General features: G+C 47.5%; 1 protein-coding gene across 1 annotated transcript in view; it reads right to left on the bottom strand.

Moving 5' to 3' along the window:
- Positions 1-4672: 4672 nt before the first annotated feature.
- The window catches only part of chrm2 (cholinergic receptor muscarinic 2), a 38646-nt gene continuing 24418 nt past the window's right edge, over positions 4673-18900 (bottom strand). The window contains exon 2 of the mRNA XM_033037451.1: positions 4673-6261. Coding sequence (XP_032893342.1) covers positions 4825-6225 — 1401 coding nt within the window. The 5' untranslated portion in view covers positions 6226-6261 and the 3' untranslated portion in view covers positions 4673-4824. The remainder of the gene's footprint in view (positions 6262-18900) is intronic.

Below are 18900 nucleotides of genomic sequence, written 5' to 3'. Positions count from 1 at the left end.
CCAAACTACAAATCAACAAAATGTCAACAAGAAGAAATTTGCAGCCAACTTCAAGAAAATAAGTCAGGATGTTATCAACATAAACCTTCAATAGTGGGTTGAGAGTAGACTTTCTGGTACATCATGTTCTTCCCTGGCCAATTAGTAGTGTGCTAGGCTACTGATTATTCCTCTCATGTCCTAGCTACATCGCGGATGCTACACAAATCTGTGTTGTTTGTTGCTTTGTGCCATACATTATTGACAGCATAACCATGAGGAGATCTTTGAGTAATCCTAGTGTTAGTTTGGTTGAAGGTAATCACTGCTGACTCACTCCCCTCGACTCACTCGCTAACAGCCAGCTTGGTAACCAGGAGGAGACCAAGGTTGGTTCGAGTCATCAGCTTAGGAGATTCAAGGAACCGCAGGCACCGCAGAACCTTGAGCAAAAGACGAAGTGCTGGAGGAACTCAGCGGGTCAGGCAGCATGTGTGGAGGGGAATGGACAGGCGACTCTTGGCGATAATGGGGGAAGAGAGGAAATTGTGCTGCGTGCGTTCGGCATCAATAAACACGGAGTGTGTGATGTCGGGCCTGAAGTGTCAATAGATTTACTGAAGCAGCAATTGGGATGCTAATTGTACAGGAGAGGGGTTCATTATTTGCTGCTGATGACAGCGGCCTCATGCTGCTAAAGGCATTGAAGAGCTGATTTGAAACGCTGAAGCAAAACTCGGTGCCAGCTCCTGCCAGCATCCTCGCATATCCGAACATGTCTGTGGAATTCTCTGCCTCAGAGGGCGGTGGAGGCAGGTTCTCTGGATGCTTTCAAGAGAGAGCTAGATAGGGCTCTTAAAAACAGCAGAGTCAGGGGATATGGGGAGAAGGCAGGAACGGGGTACTGATTGGGGATGATCAGCCATGATCACATTGAATGGCGGTTCTGGCTCGAAGGGCCGATTGGCCTACTCCTGCACCTATTGTCTATTGGAAGTTTTCTCAGGAATCAATGTGCTTTAATTCCCGGCAAGGTCAGACAGACGCAGGAGAAACAGTGAACAAAGCAGGACACAGGACACAGGTTCAAGGTTTAAGGTGAAGGGGAAATGATTTAGTAGGAATCTGAGGGGCAACTTCTTCACACTGAGGGTGGTGGGTGTATGGAACAAGCTGCCAGAGGAGGTAGTTGAGGCTGGGACTATCCCAACTTTCAAGAACAGTTAGACAGGTACTTGCCCACACTGGCCAACATGTCCCAGCTACACTAGTCCCACCTGCCTGCAAACGCGGGCAGGTGGGACTAGTGTAGCTGGGACATGTTGGCCGGTGTGGGCAAGTTGGGCCGAAGGACCTGTTTCCACACTGTATCACTGTAAGATTTAGACAGGTGCATGGATAGGACTGATTTGACCCTTCCTCGGTGTTAGACCGGTTAATAGACAATAGACAATAGGTGCAGGAGTAGGCCATTCGGCCCTTCGTGCCAGCACCGCCATTCAATGTGATCATGGCTGATAATCCACAATAATTGAAGGTTATTAACGTGGTGAAGATCTGTGTTTCTAGGGATTCCTATCAAGAATTTGTGGAATTCAGTTCCTAAAACCGAGGGCATTGATGGAATTCAGAGCTCGAGGTTGCTGTGTTCCAAGCTACGGAAAGGTAGGATTTAGTTTAGTTTAGAGCTTAGATATTCAGCGCGGAAACAGGCCAAGTCCGCGCCGACCACTAACACTATCCTACACATGTTAGGGACAATTTACAATTATGCCAAGCCAATTAACCTACAAAACTGTACATCTTTGGAGTGTGGGAGGAAACCGGAGCTCCCGGAGAAAACCCACGCAGGTCGCGGGGAAAACGTACAAACTCTGTACAGACAGCGCCCGTAGTCAGGATCGAACCCGGGTCTCTGGCGCTGTAAGGCATGATAACTGAGAGAGAATAGCAATCCACTAGGAGAACTATTCTCATGTCTTGCTACCAGGCTAGGACACAATAAAATGCTATGAATTATTGGATTTGAATGTTATTTTCTGGATAAAAGGAAAGATCTTTTTCTTGCATTAAATGCATTTTGAAATTAATGAGTGAATTAGAATGGATACCATTAAATCTGAATTCTTATTTACATTATAATAAAAGGTACGTTCAATAGATGCACAAAAGTATAGTTAATATTAAAAACGAAGCAAGGAACTGCAGATGCTGCTTTACAAAGAAAGACACAGAGTGCTGGAGTAACTCATGGGGTCAAGCAGCATCTGTGGAGAACATGGATAGGTAACGTTTCACAGAGTGCTGGAGTAACTCAGCGGGTCAGGCAGCATCTGTGGAGAACATGGATAGGTGCCGTTTCACAGAGTGCTGGAGTAACTCATGGGGTCAAGCAGCATCTGTGGAGAACATGGATAGGTAACGTTTCACAGAGTGCTGGAGTAACTCAGCGGGTCAGGCAGCATCTGTGGGGAACATGGATAGGTGACGTTTCACAAAGTGCTGGATAACCCAGCGGGTCAGGCAGCATCTGTGGAGAACGTGGATAGGTGACGTTTCGGGTCGGGATGCTTCTTCTAGTTGTTATCTTTGATACTGTAATATATATAAATGAACATCCCTGCTTTTTTTTATAATACTTAAATTTTAGACAGGTTCATCTTTTATCTCCTTACAGCAGGGAAGCGTACAACACAATGGTATGAACATTGAATTCTCTAATTTTAAGTACTTTTGGGCTGCATGGTGGTACAGCGGTAGAGTTGCTGCCTCACAGCGCCAGAGACCCGGGGTCAATGCTGACTCCGGGCGCTGTCTGTACGGAGTTTGTACATTCTCCATGTGAGCGCGTGGGTTTTCTCCGGGTGCTCCAGTTTCCTCCCATGCTCCAAAGATTTGTAGGTTAATTGGCTTCGGTAAAATTGTAAATTGTCCCTAGCGTGTGTAGGATGGTGATAGTGTGCGGGGTGATCGCTGGTCGGCGCGGACTCAGTGGGCCGAAGGGCCTGTTTCCGCGCTGTACCTCGAATGTCTAAAGGCTCTTGTAATGCTGCCCATGTCCGAGACACTGCATTATGTCCGAGACACTACCTTTGGAAAACATTAGGCTTGTCTTGGCGGGAAAAACAGATCAATTTCTCAAGACATGGACACCCTTCACCGAATTGTTACAAGAATAGCATGGTGCAACACAAATTTAAATTTAAATTCGATGCTGGGTTGGGTGAGGTGGGCGGGTGGGGGGGCAAGGTATATCTCCACCTTTATTTTTCTTTTTTCTTATTTCTATATTTTTCAGCCAGGGAACTTCCTTCTGTTATTTTTCGATCTATATTTTCACTTTTCACTCTTTTCCTCTCTTATTCTCGTTGCCTTTTCTTCTCTCATTTTCAGGTTATAAGGTTAAACATGAAGCTCTACAACAATTGTATAATTTTAGATGCCGAATGTTTTATCTTTGTACAGTTGCTTCTAATTAAAAAAATAAAAAAATGAAAAAAATAAATACTGCCCCACTCCAGCTCACTTCCATGTACCTTCCCCCCACCCTCCACTCAATACACACCCATTTCTGTCACGACCCCACCCCTCTGCTCTCCTCCCCCCTCCCCTTCCACCCACATCACTCTCTCCGGCTTTGCATTCCACACCTCCTCCCATTTCACCTCCCACCTGTGTCACTTACTCCACCCATCTGCCAACCAACCCACTCCTCACCTGTATCCACCTATCACTTGCCAGGCTTTGTCCTGCCCCCTCCTCTCTCTTCCAGTGCTCTCCCCCCACCCACTACAATCAATCGCAAAGAAAACATCATCTGTCCATTCTCAAGTTCTAGTGAGTTTATTGTCATGTGTCCCTGATAGGACAATGAAATTCTTGCTTTGCTTCAGCACAACAGAACATAGTAGGCATTGACTACAGAACAGATCAGTGTGTCCATATACCTCTCCACTAATGCTGCCTGACCCGCTGAGTTCTTCCAGCATTTTTGTCTACCTTCGATTTTCCAGCACCTGCAGTTCCTTCTTAAACGCTGAGTTCCTCCAGCACTTTGTGTTTTGCTCAAGATTCCAGCAGCTGCAGTTCCTCGTGTCTCTAACAACCGACGCACTCTTCATTTACAGCAGACCGTTAAAAAATTCATCGGACGTAGTTCAAATGTGCTTTCACCCTATTATGTAGAATGTCTACTTGAAATATGCTCTGGCATGGTAGACAAAAGTGCTGGAGAAACTCCGCGGGTGCAGCAGCATCTATGGAGCGAAGGAAATAGGCAACGTTTCGGGCCGAAACGTTGCCTATTTCCTTCAGGGTTTCGGGCCTGAAACGTTGCCTATTTCCTTCGCTCCATCGATGCTGCTGCACCCGGTGAGTTCATCCAGCACTTTTGTCTACCTTCGATTTTCCAGCATCTGCAGTTCCTTCTTAAACACTAATGCCCCTGTCCCACTTAGGAAACCTGAACGGAAACCTCTGGAGACTTTGCGCCTCACCCAAGGTTTCCGTGCGGTTCCCGGAGGTTTTTGTCAGTCGCCCTACCTGCTTCCACTACCTGCAACCTCCGGCAACCACCTGCAACCTCCGGGAACCGCACGTAAACCTTGAGTGAGGCGCAAAGTCTCCAGAGGTTTTCCGGTCAGGTTTCCTAAGTGGGACAGGGGCATTATTACTCCAGCACTTTTGTCTACCTTCGATTTTCCAGCATCTGCAGTTCCTTCTTGAACACTTAGTATACTCTGGCATGTTGCACTTATTACTTACATACATTTACAGAGACACATTGTGAAAGTCCGCTTCAATGGGTATAAAAAAACGTTCATTGCTTGCTTGGTTTGTGATTCTCTATCTCGTGGCGCCAATATTTTTGTACTGACACAAGAGGAGGTGTTTGAAGGTTTTCTTGAAGGTGGCGTTGCAGAGAGCGTAGCAGGCGGGGTTGATGGTGCTGTTTATGTAGCAGAGCCAGTAGCCGATGGTCCACACCGTGTTGGGGACGCAGACGGAACAGAAGGTATTGATGAGGACCATGACATTGTACGGGGTCCAGGTGACGATGAAGGCCAGCAGGATGGCCAGGATGGTCTTGGTCACCTTCCTCTCCCGCGACACAGCGCCTTTCTTCTTCGTCTTCTTGGCCGGCGTCTTGGTCATTCTGACGATCTTGCGGGCGGCGGCCAGTTCCCTCTCCCTGTCGCCGTTGTTGGCCGCCGCTGACTCGCTCCTCTCGGACTTGATGCAGGAGAACTTGGAGCCGTCCACCCTGAAGCGGCCGGAGGAAGCGGGCGTGGGCACGGCCGGGACCCTAGTGCCCCCATCCACCGCCCCCTCCTCCTCCTTCTGGATGGAAGCAGCAACACTGGCCGAGGTGGAGTCGTTGGACATCTCCTTCTCCTCCCCCGGACCACAGTTGTCGATCACCGCTTTGCCGTTTTGTACTTTGACCGGCGGCAAGCCGTCGAGGGGGCTGCTGGAGGAGACGTTGTTGTTGTCGGGTTTGGTGGTGGGCTTGCCCCGGGCCAGGCTGGGGGAGACGACCGCACCTTTGGTCAACTCCGGCTCTCTCTTGTCTTTCTTGATCCGGCTTTTGCTGGCCCGGGAGATGTGTACGTACAGGATGGTCATGATGATAACGGGCAGGTAGAAGGCAGCGATGGCCGTGCCGAATGTCACCACGGGGTTGGAGAAGAACTGGACGTGGCACTCGCCCTGCGGGACCTTGCGCTCGCCCACGATGAACTGCCAGAAGAGGATGGCCGGTGCCCAGAGGACGAAGGAGAGGACCCAGGCCACCGCGATCATCATTCCGGCCATCTTGTTGGTCCTCTTCACCGGGTAGCTGAGTGGTTTGGTCACACAGAAGTAGCGGTCGAAGCTGATGATGAGAAGGTTCATGACTGAGGCGTTGCTGACAACGTAATCTAGAGCCAGCCACAAGTCGCACACCACCGGGCCCATAGGCCAGGAGCCCATGACAATGTAAATGGTGTAGAGATTCATGGAGAAAACCCCGATGATCAAATCAGCGCAGGCCAGGCTGAAAATAAAATAATTGTTGATGGTTTGCAAGTGTCGGTTCACCTTGATGGAGACCATCACCAGAATGTTTCCAATGATGGTCACGAGGCTCAGCGAGCCAGCCACGACCACGATGAAGACCACCTCGACCGTCTCGTAGGGGCTCCCTGCATCATCAATGTCCGTGAAGTTGCCGACAGACCCGTCTGGCCCGCTCGTGTTGGCCATCCTTCCCCTCTCACCACCAGTTAGCGCCCGCACCGCCTAAAGGGCAGAGAATAAACGTGGAAGGAAAAAAAAAAATAACAATCACCAAACAAGGTTTAAAAGATCTCTAACTGAAGTCCCACCAGCAGGAACACGCGAGGCCATCTGTTAATATAAACCTGAAGATCAAAGCCGGGGGATTCAGTTTCAATCAGGATTTACAGAGGTCTTTACAGATAATTATGAATGAATGGTTAATTACTTGTGCTTGACTGGATGAAGATGTTGATGGCTGACATGATAAACGTGGTTTCATATTATTGATCAGGCATCGTGGATCAATGCACCTTTTGTGCATTTGAAATGAGGGGATGACTTTCAATTAAAGACACAGAGTGCTGGAGTAACTCAGTGGGTCAGGCAGCATCCGTGGAGAACATGGAGAGGTGACGTTTCACAGAGTGCTGGAGTAACTCAGTGGGTCATAGAACCATAAAAACATGGAAAATAGGTGCAGGAGTAGGCCATTCGGCCCTTCGAGCATGCACCGCCATTCAATATGATCATGGCTGATCATCCAACTCAGTATCCTGTACCTGCCTTCTCTCCATACCGCCTGATCCCTTTAGCCACAAGGGCCACATCTAACTCCCTCTAAAATATAGCCAATGAACTGGCCTCAACTACTTTCTGTGGCAGAGAACTCCACAGATTCACCACTCTCTGTGTAATTTTGTTTTTCTCATCTCGGTCCTAAAAGACTTCCCCCTTATCCTCAAACTGTGACCCCTTGTTCTGGACTTCCCCAACATCGGCAACAATCTTCCTGCATCTAGCCTGTCCAACCCCTTAAGAATTTTGTAAGTTTCTATAAGATCCCCCCTCAATCTTCTAAATTCTAGCCAGTACAAGCCGAGTCTATCCAGTCTTTCTTCATATGAAAGTCCTACCATCCCAGGAATCAGTCTGGTGAACCTTCTCTGTACTCCCTCTATGGAAAGAATGTCAGGCAGCTTCTGTGGAGAACGCGCAGAGGCGATGTTTCAGGTCGGGACCCTTCTTCAGGTAATTGAAAGAATATTTTCAATTCTTCGGTTCTCCTCCTCTCTCTGGTGGGAGTTCTGGGAGACCCCCTCTCACTGCCCCACCCCCACGCCACCCCCTCCGTTATTCCTACTGCTCCCCTGTTCTGCAACTTTGAGGCTGAAGAATGATCCCGACCCGAATCAGCACATATCCATGTCCTCCCGAGATACTGCCCGACCCGCTGAGTTACTCCAGCGCTTTGTGTTTCATTTCTCTGTGCAGTGGTGGGCGGCATGGTGGCACAGTGGTAGAGTCGCTGCTGCACATCCAGGGTGCTTTCATTGAGTCGTGGAGTGATACAGCATGGAAACAGGCCCTTCGGCCCAACATGTCCCAGCTACACTAGTCCCACCTACTTGCGCATGGTCCATATCCCTCCAAACTTGTCCTATCCATGCACCTGTCTAACTGTTACAGTGATACAGTGTGGAAACAGGTCCTACGGTCCAACTTTCCCACACCGGCCAACAATGTCCCAGCTACACTAGTCCCATCTGCCCGCGTTTGCGGGCAGGTGGGACTAGTGTAGCTGGGACATGTTGGCTGGTGTGGGCAAGTACCTGTCTAACTGTTTCTTGAAAGTTGGGATAGTCCCAGCCTCAACTACCTCCTCTGGCAGCTTGTTCCATACACCCACCATCCTCAAGTGTGAAGAAGTTGCCCCTCAGATTCCTACTAAATCATTTCCCCTTCACCTTAAACCTTGAACCTGTGTCCTGTGTCCTGCTTTGGTCACTGTTTCTCCTGCGCCTCTGTCTGACCTTGCCGCGAATTAAATCACATTGATTCCTGAGAAAACTTCCAATAGACAATAGGTGCAGGAGTAGGCCATTCGGCCCTTCGAGCCAGCACCGCCATTCAATGTGATCATGGCTGATCATCCCCAATCAGTACCCCGTTCCTGCCTTCTTCCCTGACTCCGCTGTTTTTAAGAGCCCTTTCTAGCTCGCTCTTGAAAGCATCCAGATAGAAACATAGAAAATAGGTGCAGGAGTAGGCCATTCGGCCCTTCGAGCCTGCACCGCCATTCAATATGATCATAGCTGATCATCCAACTCAGTATCCTGTACCTGCCTTCTCTCCATACCCCCTGATCCCTTTAGCCACAAGGGCCACATCTAACTCCCTCTTAAATATAGCCAATGAACTGGCCTCAACTACCTTCTGTGGCAGAGAATTCCAGAGATTCACCACTCTCTGTGTGAAAAATGTTTTTCTCATCTCGGTCCTAAAAGATTTCCCCCTTATCCTTAAACCGTGACCCCTTGTTCTGGATGTGACCCCTTGTACTGGACCTGCCTCCACCGCTCTCTGAGGCAGAGAATTCCACAGACATGTTCGGATATGCGAGGATGCTGGCAGGAGCTGGCACCGAGTTTTGCTTCAGCGTTTCAACTCAGCTCTTCAATGCCTTTAGCAGCATGAGGCCGCTGTCATCAACAGCAAATAATGAACCCCTCTCCTGTACAATTAGCGTCCCAATTGCTGTTTCACTCCAGTAAATCTATTGACACTTCAGGCCCGACATCACACACTCCGTGTTTATTGATGCCGAACGCACGCAGCACAATGTCCTCTCTTCCCCCATTATCGCCAAGAGAATATTTGGATGTTTACTCCATGTCCCCCGCCACTGTAAACAAACCTTCATCTTCCGTGCAGCAAGATGCTGGTTTACACCGAAGATAGACACAAACGGCTGGAGTAACTCAGCGGGACAGGCGACATCTCTGGAGAGAAGGAATGGGTGACGTTTCGGGTGGAGTCCTGAAGAAGGGTCTTGACCCGAAACGTCACCCATTCCTTCTCTCCCGCTGAGTTAAACCCCTGTCCCACTGTACGAGTTCATTCCAAGAGCTCCCCCGGGTTTGCCCTGATTCGAACTCGGAGATTTACGGTAATGGCCACTCGTCGGTACTCGGGGCTCTCGTGGACATTTTTCATCATGTTGAAAAATCTTCATGAGTCTTCCCGTGCTTACCTGCCGTTAGCGAGTCTTCCCGAGTACCTCCCGTTAGCGTTAAGAGACGTCCCCGAGCTCCGACGTACCCGCTACGTTCATTCTCCGTGCTTACCACGAGTTTGATTTTTTTTTTAACTCGGGAGAGCTCTTGGAATGAACTCGTACTGTGGGACAGGGCTATTACTCCAGTATGTTGTGTCTATCTTCATGTTCTGTCCCTCTATTTATTTTAGATGCTTTCTCTGACACCTCAGACAAGATGATCTCTTGAATAAAACCGGCTCTCGATGCTAATTCCATTTCCCACTGGTCGAGCCTTTGAGGAACTTGGTTTGACCGCATTCGGAGTATTGAGAGCAGTTCTGGTCGGCTCATCACAGGGTGGATGTGGAGAGGGTGCAGAATACGTTTGCCAGAATGCTGCCTGGATTAGAGGGCATTAGCTATAGGGAAAAGTTGGAAATACTTGGATAGTTTTCTCTGGAACGCCAGAGCTTGAGGGAGCCGCACACTCTGCACCAAAGTCCTGTAAAGCTGCAACATCACGTTCATGGACCTGAGAGAATTGTACACAATTATGAGAGACATAGATGGGGTGGCCAGTCTACACCTTTCACGCTGTGTGGAAATGTCAATAGACAATAGACAATGGGTGCAGGAGTAGGCCATTCGGCCCTTCGAGCCAGCACCGCCATTCAATGTGATCATGGCTGCTCATCCACAATCAGTACCCCGTTCCTGCCTTCTCCCCATATCCCCTGACTCCGCTATCTTTAAGAGCCCTATCTAGCTCTCTCTTGAAAGCATCCAGAGAACCTACCGCCGTGAGGCAGAGAATTCCACAGACTCACCACTCTCTGTGAGAAAAAGTGTTTCCTCGTCTCCATTCTAAATGGCTTACCCCTTATTCTTAAACTGTGGCCCCTGGTTCTGGACTCCCCCAACATCGGGAACATGATTCCTGCCTCTAACCTGTCCAAACCCTTAATAATCTTATATGTTTCAATAAGATACCCTCTCATCCTTCTAAACTCCAGAGTGTACAAGCCCAGCCGCTCCATTCTCTCAGCATATGACAGTCCCGCCATTCCGGGAATTAACCTTGTAAACCTACGCTGCACTCCCGCAATAGCAAGAATCTCCTTCTACAAATTAGGGGACCAAAACTGCACACAATACTCCAGGTGTGGTCTCACTGGGGCTCTGTACAACTGCAGAAGGACCTCTTTGCTCCGATATTTGATTCCTCTTGTTATAAAGGGCAACATGCCATTAACTTTCTTCACTGCCTGCTGTACCTTCATGCTTACTTTTTACTTAATTTGAGAAAATTCGAAAAAGTTAATAGAAACTGACAGGAAAAAAAAAGGAGAAGGTAGACACAAAACTCAGCGGGACAGTCAGCATCTCCGGAGAGAAGGATCGGTGACATTTCGGGTGCGAGACCCTTCTTCACACTCATAACTTCAGACACATAAACAGCACCTTGCCTCTTACATGTAAAATGCTGAGTGTTAAAGCAGTCACTGGTGTTCAGAGCGCATTCCTTGTCACAGTGAATGGTGGGCAGGGAGTTATTTTAACACTTGGAGTATTTCAGTATTATTTCATTATGAAGCGAAGCATGCAGTGTTCGGCTGCTTCAAGATACAAGTAAAGTTGGACGTGACAGGGTTACTTAAGGAGAGACAAATACAGGTGAAGCGATGAAATTGTACTTGGGTTGTTTCCCCTGGGACGTCGGAGGTTGAAGGGAGATCTGATAGAGGTATAAAAAATTATTAGAGGCTTAGAAACAGTAGACCGTCAGAACCTTCATCAAAGACTAGAGGGCATCGCCTTAGGGTGAGAGGGACAAAGTTTAAAGGAGATGTGTGGGGTAGTGCCAGGGGTGGTGGTGGAGGCAGATACCATAATGACGTTTAAGAGGCTTTTACACAGGCACGTGGATATGCAGGGAATGGATGGATATGGATCATGTGCAGGCAAATGAAATTAGTTTATGTAGACACAAGGAACTGCAGGAGCTGGAATCTTGTGTCGAACACAGAGTATTGGAGTAACTCAGCGGGTCAGGTAACATTCGAGGCAGTGGACAGGTGCATGCTTAGGAAAGGCTTAGTGGGAAATGGGCCAAATATAGCTTATATGGGGCATCTTTGTTGGCATGGACATTGTGGGCCGAAGGGCCTGTTTCCGTGCTGTATGACTCTATGGCTCTGTGAGTGGAGATTTGTTTAACTTGGCATCATGTTCGGCACGGACATCATGGGCCGAAGGGCCTGTTCATATGCTGTACTGTTCAATGCTAATCAATGGCTGTCAGCAATGTACAGATTCATCATTATCTAATGTGTTTCACCAATACAATGTTGTTGTACACACTGCTACATAAACAGAACTAGATGCAATAGACGTGCTTATTTTATCAATGCAAAGAAGCCTGAAATTCACTGCCAAATAACTGTGTCACGGTGGCGCAGTGGTAGAGTTGCCGCCTCACAGCACCAGAGACCCGGGTTCCATCCTGACTACAGGTGCTGTCTGTATGGAGTTTGTTCATTCTCCCCGGGATCGTGTGGGTTTACTCCGGGTGCTCGGGTTTCCCCCCCACACTCCAAAGACGTACACGTTTGTAGGCTAATTGGCTTCGGTAAAAGTTATAACTTGTCCACCGTGTGTGTGTAGGATGGTGTACATTGTCCCGGTGACCGTGTGGGTTTACTCCGGGTGCTCCCACACTGCAGCGACATGTGGGTTTGTAGGTTAATTGGCTTCTGTAGATTGTCCCTCGTGTGCAGAATAGAATTATTGAACGGATGATCGCTGGTCGGCGCGGACACGGTGGGCCGAATGGTCTGCTTCCACACTGTACCTCTAAGCTAAACGAAAATTAAAGTTGACTAGTACTAAGTTTAGTTTATGATACAGCATGGAAACAGACCCTTCGGCCCACCTAGTCTACACCGACCAGCCATCCCCGCATATTAACACTCTGCTACACACACTAGGAACTATTTTTTCTTAAGATTATACCAAGCCAATTAACCTACAAACTACTCCCCATCCCATTCCCCATCCGACCTCTCTGTCCTGTTTCTCCTCCATGGCCAGGGCGAGCAACACCGGAAATTGGAGGAACAGCACCTTATATTCCGCTTGGGGAGGAGTCTGCATCCTGCGGGCATGAACATTGAATTCTCCCAATTTTGTTAGCCCTTGCTGTCTCCTCCCCTTCCCCAGCCCTCGGGCTGTCTCCTCCCATCCCTCAGCCCTCGGGCTCCTCCTCCTCTTTTTCCTTTCTTCTCCCCGCCCCCGCCCCCCCCCCCCCCCACCCCCCCCCCCTCCCCCCCACCCCCCCCCACCCCCCCAACCCCCCCACCCCCCCAACCCCCCCACCCCATCAGTCTGAAGAAGGGTTTCGGCCCGAAACGTTGCCTATTTCCTTCGCTCCATAGATGCTGCTGCACCCGCTGAGTTTCTCCAGCATTTTTGTGTACCTAACCTACAAACTAGTAGGTCTTTGGAATGTGGAAGGCAGCCGAAGATCTTGGGGAAATCCCACGCAGGTCATGGGGAGAACGAACAAACTCCGTACAGACAGCCGGGTCTCTGGCGCTGCAAGCTCTGTAAGGCAGCAACTCTACCGCTGCACCACCGTGCCACCCTGGTTACAGATAGTGATGGAGGCAATGAAGAGTGCAATGTTCTATGAGATGGCAAGACTTGGTTATCAAACGCTGAACTCACACACTTAACATATTGCTATCGTCTGGTTACAGAGGCTGGTTTATGCCTTATCTTTGCAAAGGGCTGATTACTCCGCTCCTTAGAGGTTCCACCCATGCCCGAATAATAAAACTGGGAAAGATTATTCCAGAGAGTGTCCTTCGTGGAATTAACCTCTGTCAACCTTGTCTGCAATTAATTCTTTTTCTTAATTCCTTTCCTAATAAACAGTTCCTCAACTCTCAGGCTGAGAAGGTAGAATTAGTCTTTGACACTTTCCCCATGTGACTTCAAACAGTAATATTAGTTGAGTTTAGTTCAGAGATAAATATTTTAATACTTATTAACACGATATATTTTAATACTTTTAAGTCTAGAATTTTTTTTCAAAAGAAAAATAGGCAAATTTATTTTAAATAAGAATGGAAATTAAACAATATCTCACACTGTCAGTTAACTTGCATTGCCTGATTTATTGCTACAGGTGAATCCTGCATTTAGACTAAAGCTCTGGCTTAAATAAGGTGCATTATTTGAGTGTGTGGTACAGAATGGAAACAGGCCCTTCGGCCCACCGATCCAGACTGACCATCGATCATCCGTTCACACTAGCTCTGTGTCATCCCACTTTCTTATCCATTCCCTACACACTAGGGGCAACTTACTGAGGGCCAATTAACCTACAAACCCGCACGTCTTTGGGATGGGCAAGGAAACTGGAGCTTGGTTTTTGGAAGAAACACTTGGTTTAGTTTGTCACATGTATCGAGGTACAGTGAAAAGCTTTCTTGTTGTGAGCTATCCATCAGCGGAAAGGCTGTACATGATTACAATCTAGTCGTCCACAGATACAGGATGATGATGGTCCAATTCTACACGGCCATCCTAGAGTATATCCTCACCTTCTCCATCATGGTCTGGTTTGGCTCAGCCACCAAGCGCGACACCTGGAGGCTGCAGCGAATCGTCCGATCAGGAGAGAAGGTTATTGGCTGCAACCTTCCCTCCATTGTTGAACTGTACACTGCAAGGGCCAGGAAGCGAGTGGTTAAGATCATCTCTGACCCCTCTCACCCTGGCCACAAACTCTTTGAATCACTTCCCTCTGGAAGGCGACTCCAGACTGTCAAAGCTGCCACAGCCAGACATAAAAACAGCTTTTTCCCACGAGTAGTAGCTCTACTCAATAACCAAAAATCTGTAGCCTCCTTTTGCTCTGGTATTTTATTCAATTCACATGTTTCATCAATAATATTTTATTATCAATGTTTAATGTTTTATGTGTCATTCCTAACTGTCACTGTATGTCATATTGTTACTTGCGGGCGGAGCACCAAGGCAAATTCCTTGTATGTGAATACTTGGCCAATAAACTTATTCATTCATTCATAAAGGGAATAACGTTTAGTGCAAGATAAAGTCCAGTAAAGTCTAACTAAAGATAGTTGGAGGGTCTCCAATGAGGTAGATGGTAGCTCAGGACCGCTCTCTGGTTGGTGAGAGGATGGTTCAGTTGCCTGATAACAGCTGGGAAGAAACTGTCCCTGAATCTGGAGGTGTGCGTTTTCACACTTCTGTACATCTTGCCTGATGGGAGATGGGAAAAGAGGGAGTGGCCGGGGTGCGACTGGTTTTTGATGATGCTGCTGGCCTTGCCGAGGCAGCGTGAGGTGTAGATGGAGGCAAAGGAAGGGAGGTTGGTTTGTGTGATGCTGCTCTGTATTTATGCTTACAATATTCTGTTGTGCTGCAGCAAGCAAGTATTTCATTGTCTTATCTGGGACACATGACAATAAACTCTCTTGACTCTTGACTTGATGGTCTGAACGGTGTCCACAAACCTCTGCAATGTCCTGCAGGATTCGTCTTGTTGCAGGATCGAGTGGGAATTGTAACGTTGTGAACCGCAGTGGGATGTCCAGAGGAATCTCACATAACTGTGACGTGTAAGTCTGAGATAAATCTCTCTCCCCCCCCTCTCTCTTTCTCTCTTTCTCTCTTTTTCCTTCTTTCGCTCTTTTTCCTTCTTTCTCTCTTTTTCCTTCTTTATCTCTTTTTCCTTCTGTCTCTCTTTTTCCTTCCTTCCTTCCTTCCTTCCTTCCTTCCTTCCTTCCTTCCTTCCTTCCTTCCTTCCTTCCTTCCTTCCTTCCTTCCTTCCTTCCTTCCTTCCTTCCTTCCTTCCTTCCTTCCTTCCTTCCTTCCTTCCTTCCTTCCTTCCTTCCTTCCTTCCTTCCTTCCTTCCTTCCTTCCTTCCTTCCTTCCTTCCTTCCTTCCTTCCTTCCTTCCTTCCTTCCTTCCTTCCTTCCTTCCTTCCTTCCTTCCTTCCTTCCTTCCTTCCTTCCTTCCTTCCTTCCTTTCTTTCTTTCTTTCTTTCTTCCTCTCTCCCTCTCTCCCTCTTTCGATGCATGATTCCAGATTAGCCCTGCATCCATTTTATGTATGAAGAACCGATTGGAAACGTCGTCGCCTATTCCTTCTCTTCCTTCGGAGATGCTGTCAGACCCGCTGAGTTACTCCACCTTTTTGTGTCTATCTTCCATTTTATGCTTTTCCATTCCTCCAGTCGCAGTTGCCCGGATGTCATAATGAATGATTGGTGCAGACTAGTTAATCACTCAGAAGGAATGTTGTAAATTCTAATTAATCAACAAGCTGGTGAATTACAATTGATGTTTCCCCATCGAGTCCCTGGTGGCTGTCAGTGTGATGACACTATTGAGCTGTTCCTGTAACAGCATCTTAAAGGTCAATAACCTCATTGTGAAGCTTAATTAAGGATTGATGTGCCTGGGATTGTAAATCATTTATCGAGGTCCAGCACAGAAACAAGTCCTCCTTTGGCCCACCGAGTCCACGCCGACCATCGATCACCTGTTCACACTTGTTCTATTTTATCCCACTTTCTCAGCCGCTCCCTACACACTTGGGGCAATTTTACAGAGGCTGATTATCCTCACGGACACGTCTTGGGGATGTAGGAAGAAACCGGAGCACCCGGAGGAAAGCCACACGTTCAACGGGAGAAGGTGCAAACTCCACACAGACAGCACCCGAGGTCAGAACCTGACAAATTCTGACTGGGAGATAAGGGTTCGATGTGGGATATGTTTCTCCTGGGTGGGATGTCTCAAATAAAGGGATTACAGTCCCCGGTTACAGGGTATGAAATGTAGGATTAAGGTGAGGAGAAATTAGAAATCATTTGAATTTGGGTCATCATTTATAGTCTCCTGTTTCATGATATTTGTCAACCTTCTTAATTTGGTAACGGGCACAATCCTACCTTGGATGTAGACACATGGAACTGCAGATGCTGGTTTACAAGAAAAAACACAAAGTGCTGGAGTAACTCAGCGGGTCAGGCAGCATCTCTGGAGAACATGGATAGGTGACATTTCACAGAGTGCTGGAGTAACTCAGCGGGTCAGGCAGCATCTGTGGAGAACGTGGGTAGGTGACGTTTCACAGAGTGCTGGAGTAACTCAGCGGGTCAGGCAGCATCTCTGGAGAACATGGATAGGTGACGTTTCACAGAGTGCTGGAGTAACTCAGCGGGTCAGGCAGCATCTCTGGAGAACATGGATAGGTGATGTTTCGAGTCGAGACACTTCTTCAGACTGATTCTTTCGTAAACTAGTTTATGGAATCAGCCTGAAAAAAGGTCCAGACCCGAAACATCATCTATCCATGTTCTCCAGAGATGGTGCCTGACCTGCTGAGTTTCTCCAGCACTTTGTGTCCTTTTCTGAATGTGACTTGTACAATTCTCAAACAAGTCCCTAGACGACTGCAGTGAAATGTTACATTGAGCGGGGGCTGTTTAGCTTAAAATTAATAGTTCTGGCATGCATCTTGAGGTCAATTTCCATTTAACATTATCTCTTGTCTGAATTCTCTTTCAGCCTTATTCTTCCTGTTCACATTTTATCTTTTAAATCGTTGCTTTTATGACAGCAATCTTGCAAATGAGGTTCTATCTGCACTCACAAGACTTGTCAGGTTTTTATTTCCAAATCTCTTGTGCATTGACTAATGCTTTTCCTTTCAAATTGAAAATTATTCTCTTGAGGTATTAAATATGTCTCCAACCTGTCTCCGTGATATATGAGTATGTACATCTCTGGGCTCCTTCACCTATTGTATGCTGGAAACCACTCCTATACACTCAGTTTTTTTAACCTTAAGTCCATTAACACTGGAAATAACTTCAGACTCAATTTCTGATTTTGACCATGGTCCCTCCAGTCTTAAATAATCTGGGAATTTTTGCTATTGAGAATAGGTTCACGAGGTTAATTCCCGGGATGGCGGGACTGTCATATGTTGATAGAATGGAGCGGCTGGGCTTGTATACTCTGGAATTTAGGATGAGAGGGCATCTTATTGAAACAGCTTATTGAAACGTATAAGATTATTAGAAACTGTACTTGGAATCTGGAAGTGCAGTCTGATCAGTCTGTTCCCCAGGCATGACATAGGACAGCAGGGTGGCGCAGCGATAGAGTTGCTGCCTCACAGCACCAGGGACCCAGGTTCGATCCTGACCATGGGCGCGGTCTGTAAGGAGTTTGTCCCTGTGGCCGCGTGGGTTTTTCTCCAGGAGCTCCGGTTTCAACCGGCACTCCAAAGACGTACAAGTTTGTAGGTTAATTGGTTAAAAGATTTGTAAGTTGTAAAGTTGTAAAGTTTTCTCTGGTGTGCAGGATAGTGTTAGTGTGATCGCTGGTCGGCGCGGATTCAATGGGCCCAAAGGGCCAGTTTACATGCGGTATGTCTCAAATCTCAAGTCTCAAGCTTCGGAGAGACAATACTGGTGACATTTACCCTGTCAGACACATGTCCCCAGTCAAGCTCACATCGATCCACTGCCACTTATATAGGGGCCTCCTTCCTTATAGTTAAGTAACAAAGTGCTGGAGTAACTCAGCGGGTCAGGCAGCATCTCTAGAGAACATGGATAGGTGACGTTTCACAAAGTGCTTGAGTAACTCAGCGGGTCAGGCTGCATCTCTAGAGAACATGGATAGGTGACGTTTCACAAAGTGCTGGAGTAACTCAGCGGGTCAGGCAGCATCTTTGGAGAACATGGATAGGTGACGTTTCAGGTCGGGACCCTTCTATAGATTGCATATTCATGTTCCCCAGAGATGCTGCCTGACCTACTGAGTTACTCCAGCACTTTGCATCTTATTTTGTAAACCAGCATCTGCTGTTCCTTGTACCCTTCCTTACAGATACAGGTTGCATGGTGCTCAGATCAGAACCAAGTCACCTGTTGCTACATAAACTTAACAATAAAAAGCAGATGTACTATAGTTTTGTTGGCTGTGAAGTATTGACCAAGTGGTTGGTTATTTCAAGTGGAGAATTGCTGCCTCATTTTAATATGTAGCGTTTACTTTCATAGTCTCTGCATATATTCAGAACCCATGGCTTTGGCTCGGGCTGTACTGGTTTAGCTGAAAATACCTTTTTGCCACTCAGCCATGAAATGTGTTTACAGTTACGCAGAATGCAATTGTTCACCCCTGCTGCCCCCGGGAGGGATTAATCCACGTTATTGGTCCCAGGAACTCTGGCAAAAAAAGACATGACCCGCAGAAAACCTTCCAAGTGTGACTGACTTATTTTGAAGATTCATCATTAATTAAAAAATCTAATTACCTTCCATTCCTGGTTGGATCGAACAGACTTGATCGGATCATAAAAAATAAATGAGTTTAGTTTAGTTTAGAGATACAGCGTGGAGACGGGTCCTTCCAGCGCTGACCAGCCATCGCCCGTATGCTGCCACTATCCGTAACACACTCGGGTCAATTTTAAATTGTTATCATAGCCAAATTAACCTACAAACCTATACGTCTTTGGATTCTGGCGAGTGGCACCCCGGCCACTCCCTCTTTTCCCCACCCCCATCG

This window comes from Amblyraja radiata, chromosome 19, assembly GCF_010909765.2.
Source record: "Amblyraja radiata isolate CabotCenter1 chromosome 19, sAmbRad1.1.pri, whole genome shotgun sequence".
NCBI lineage: Eukaryota > Metazoa > Chordata > Chondrichthyes > Rajiformes > Rajidae > Amblyraja > Amblyraja radiata.
The sequence above is the reverse complement of the archived record's forward strand: the minus strand, read 5'-3'. Positions and strand labels throughout refer to the sequence as shown.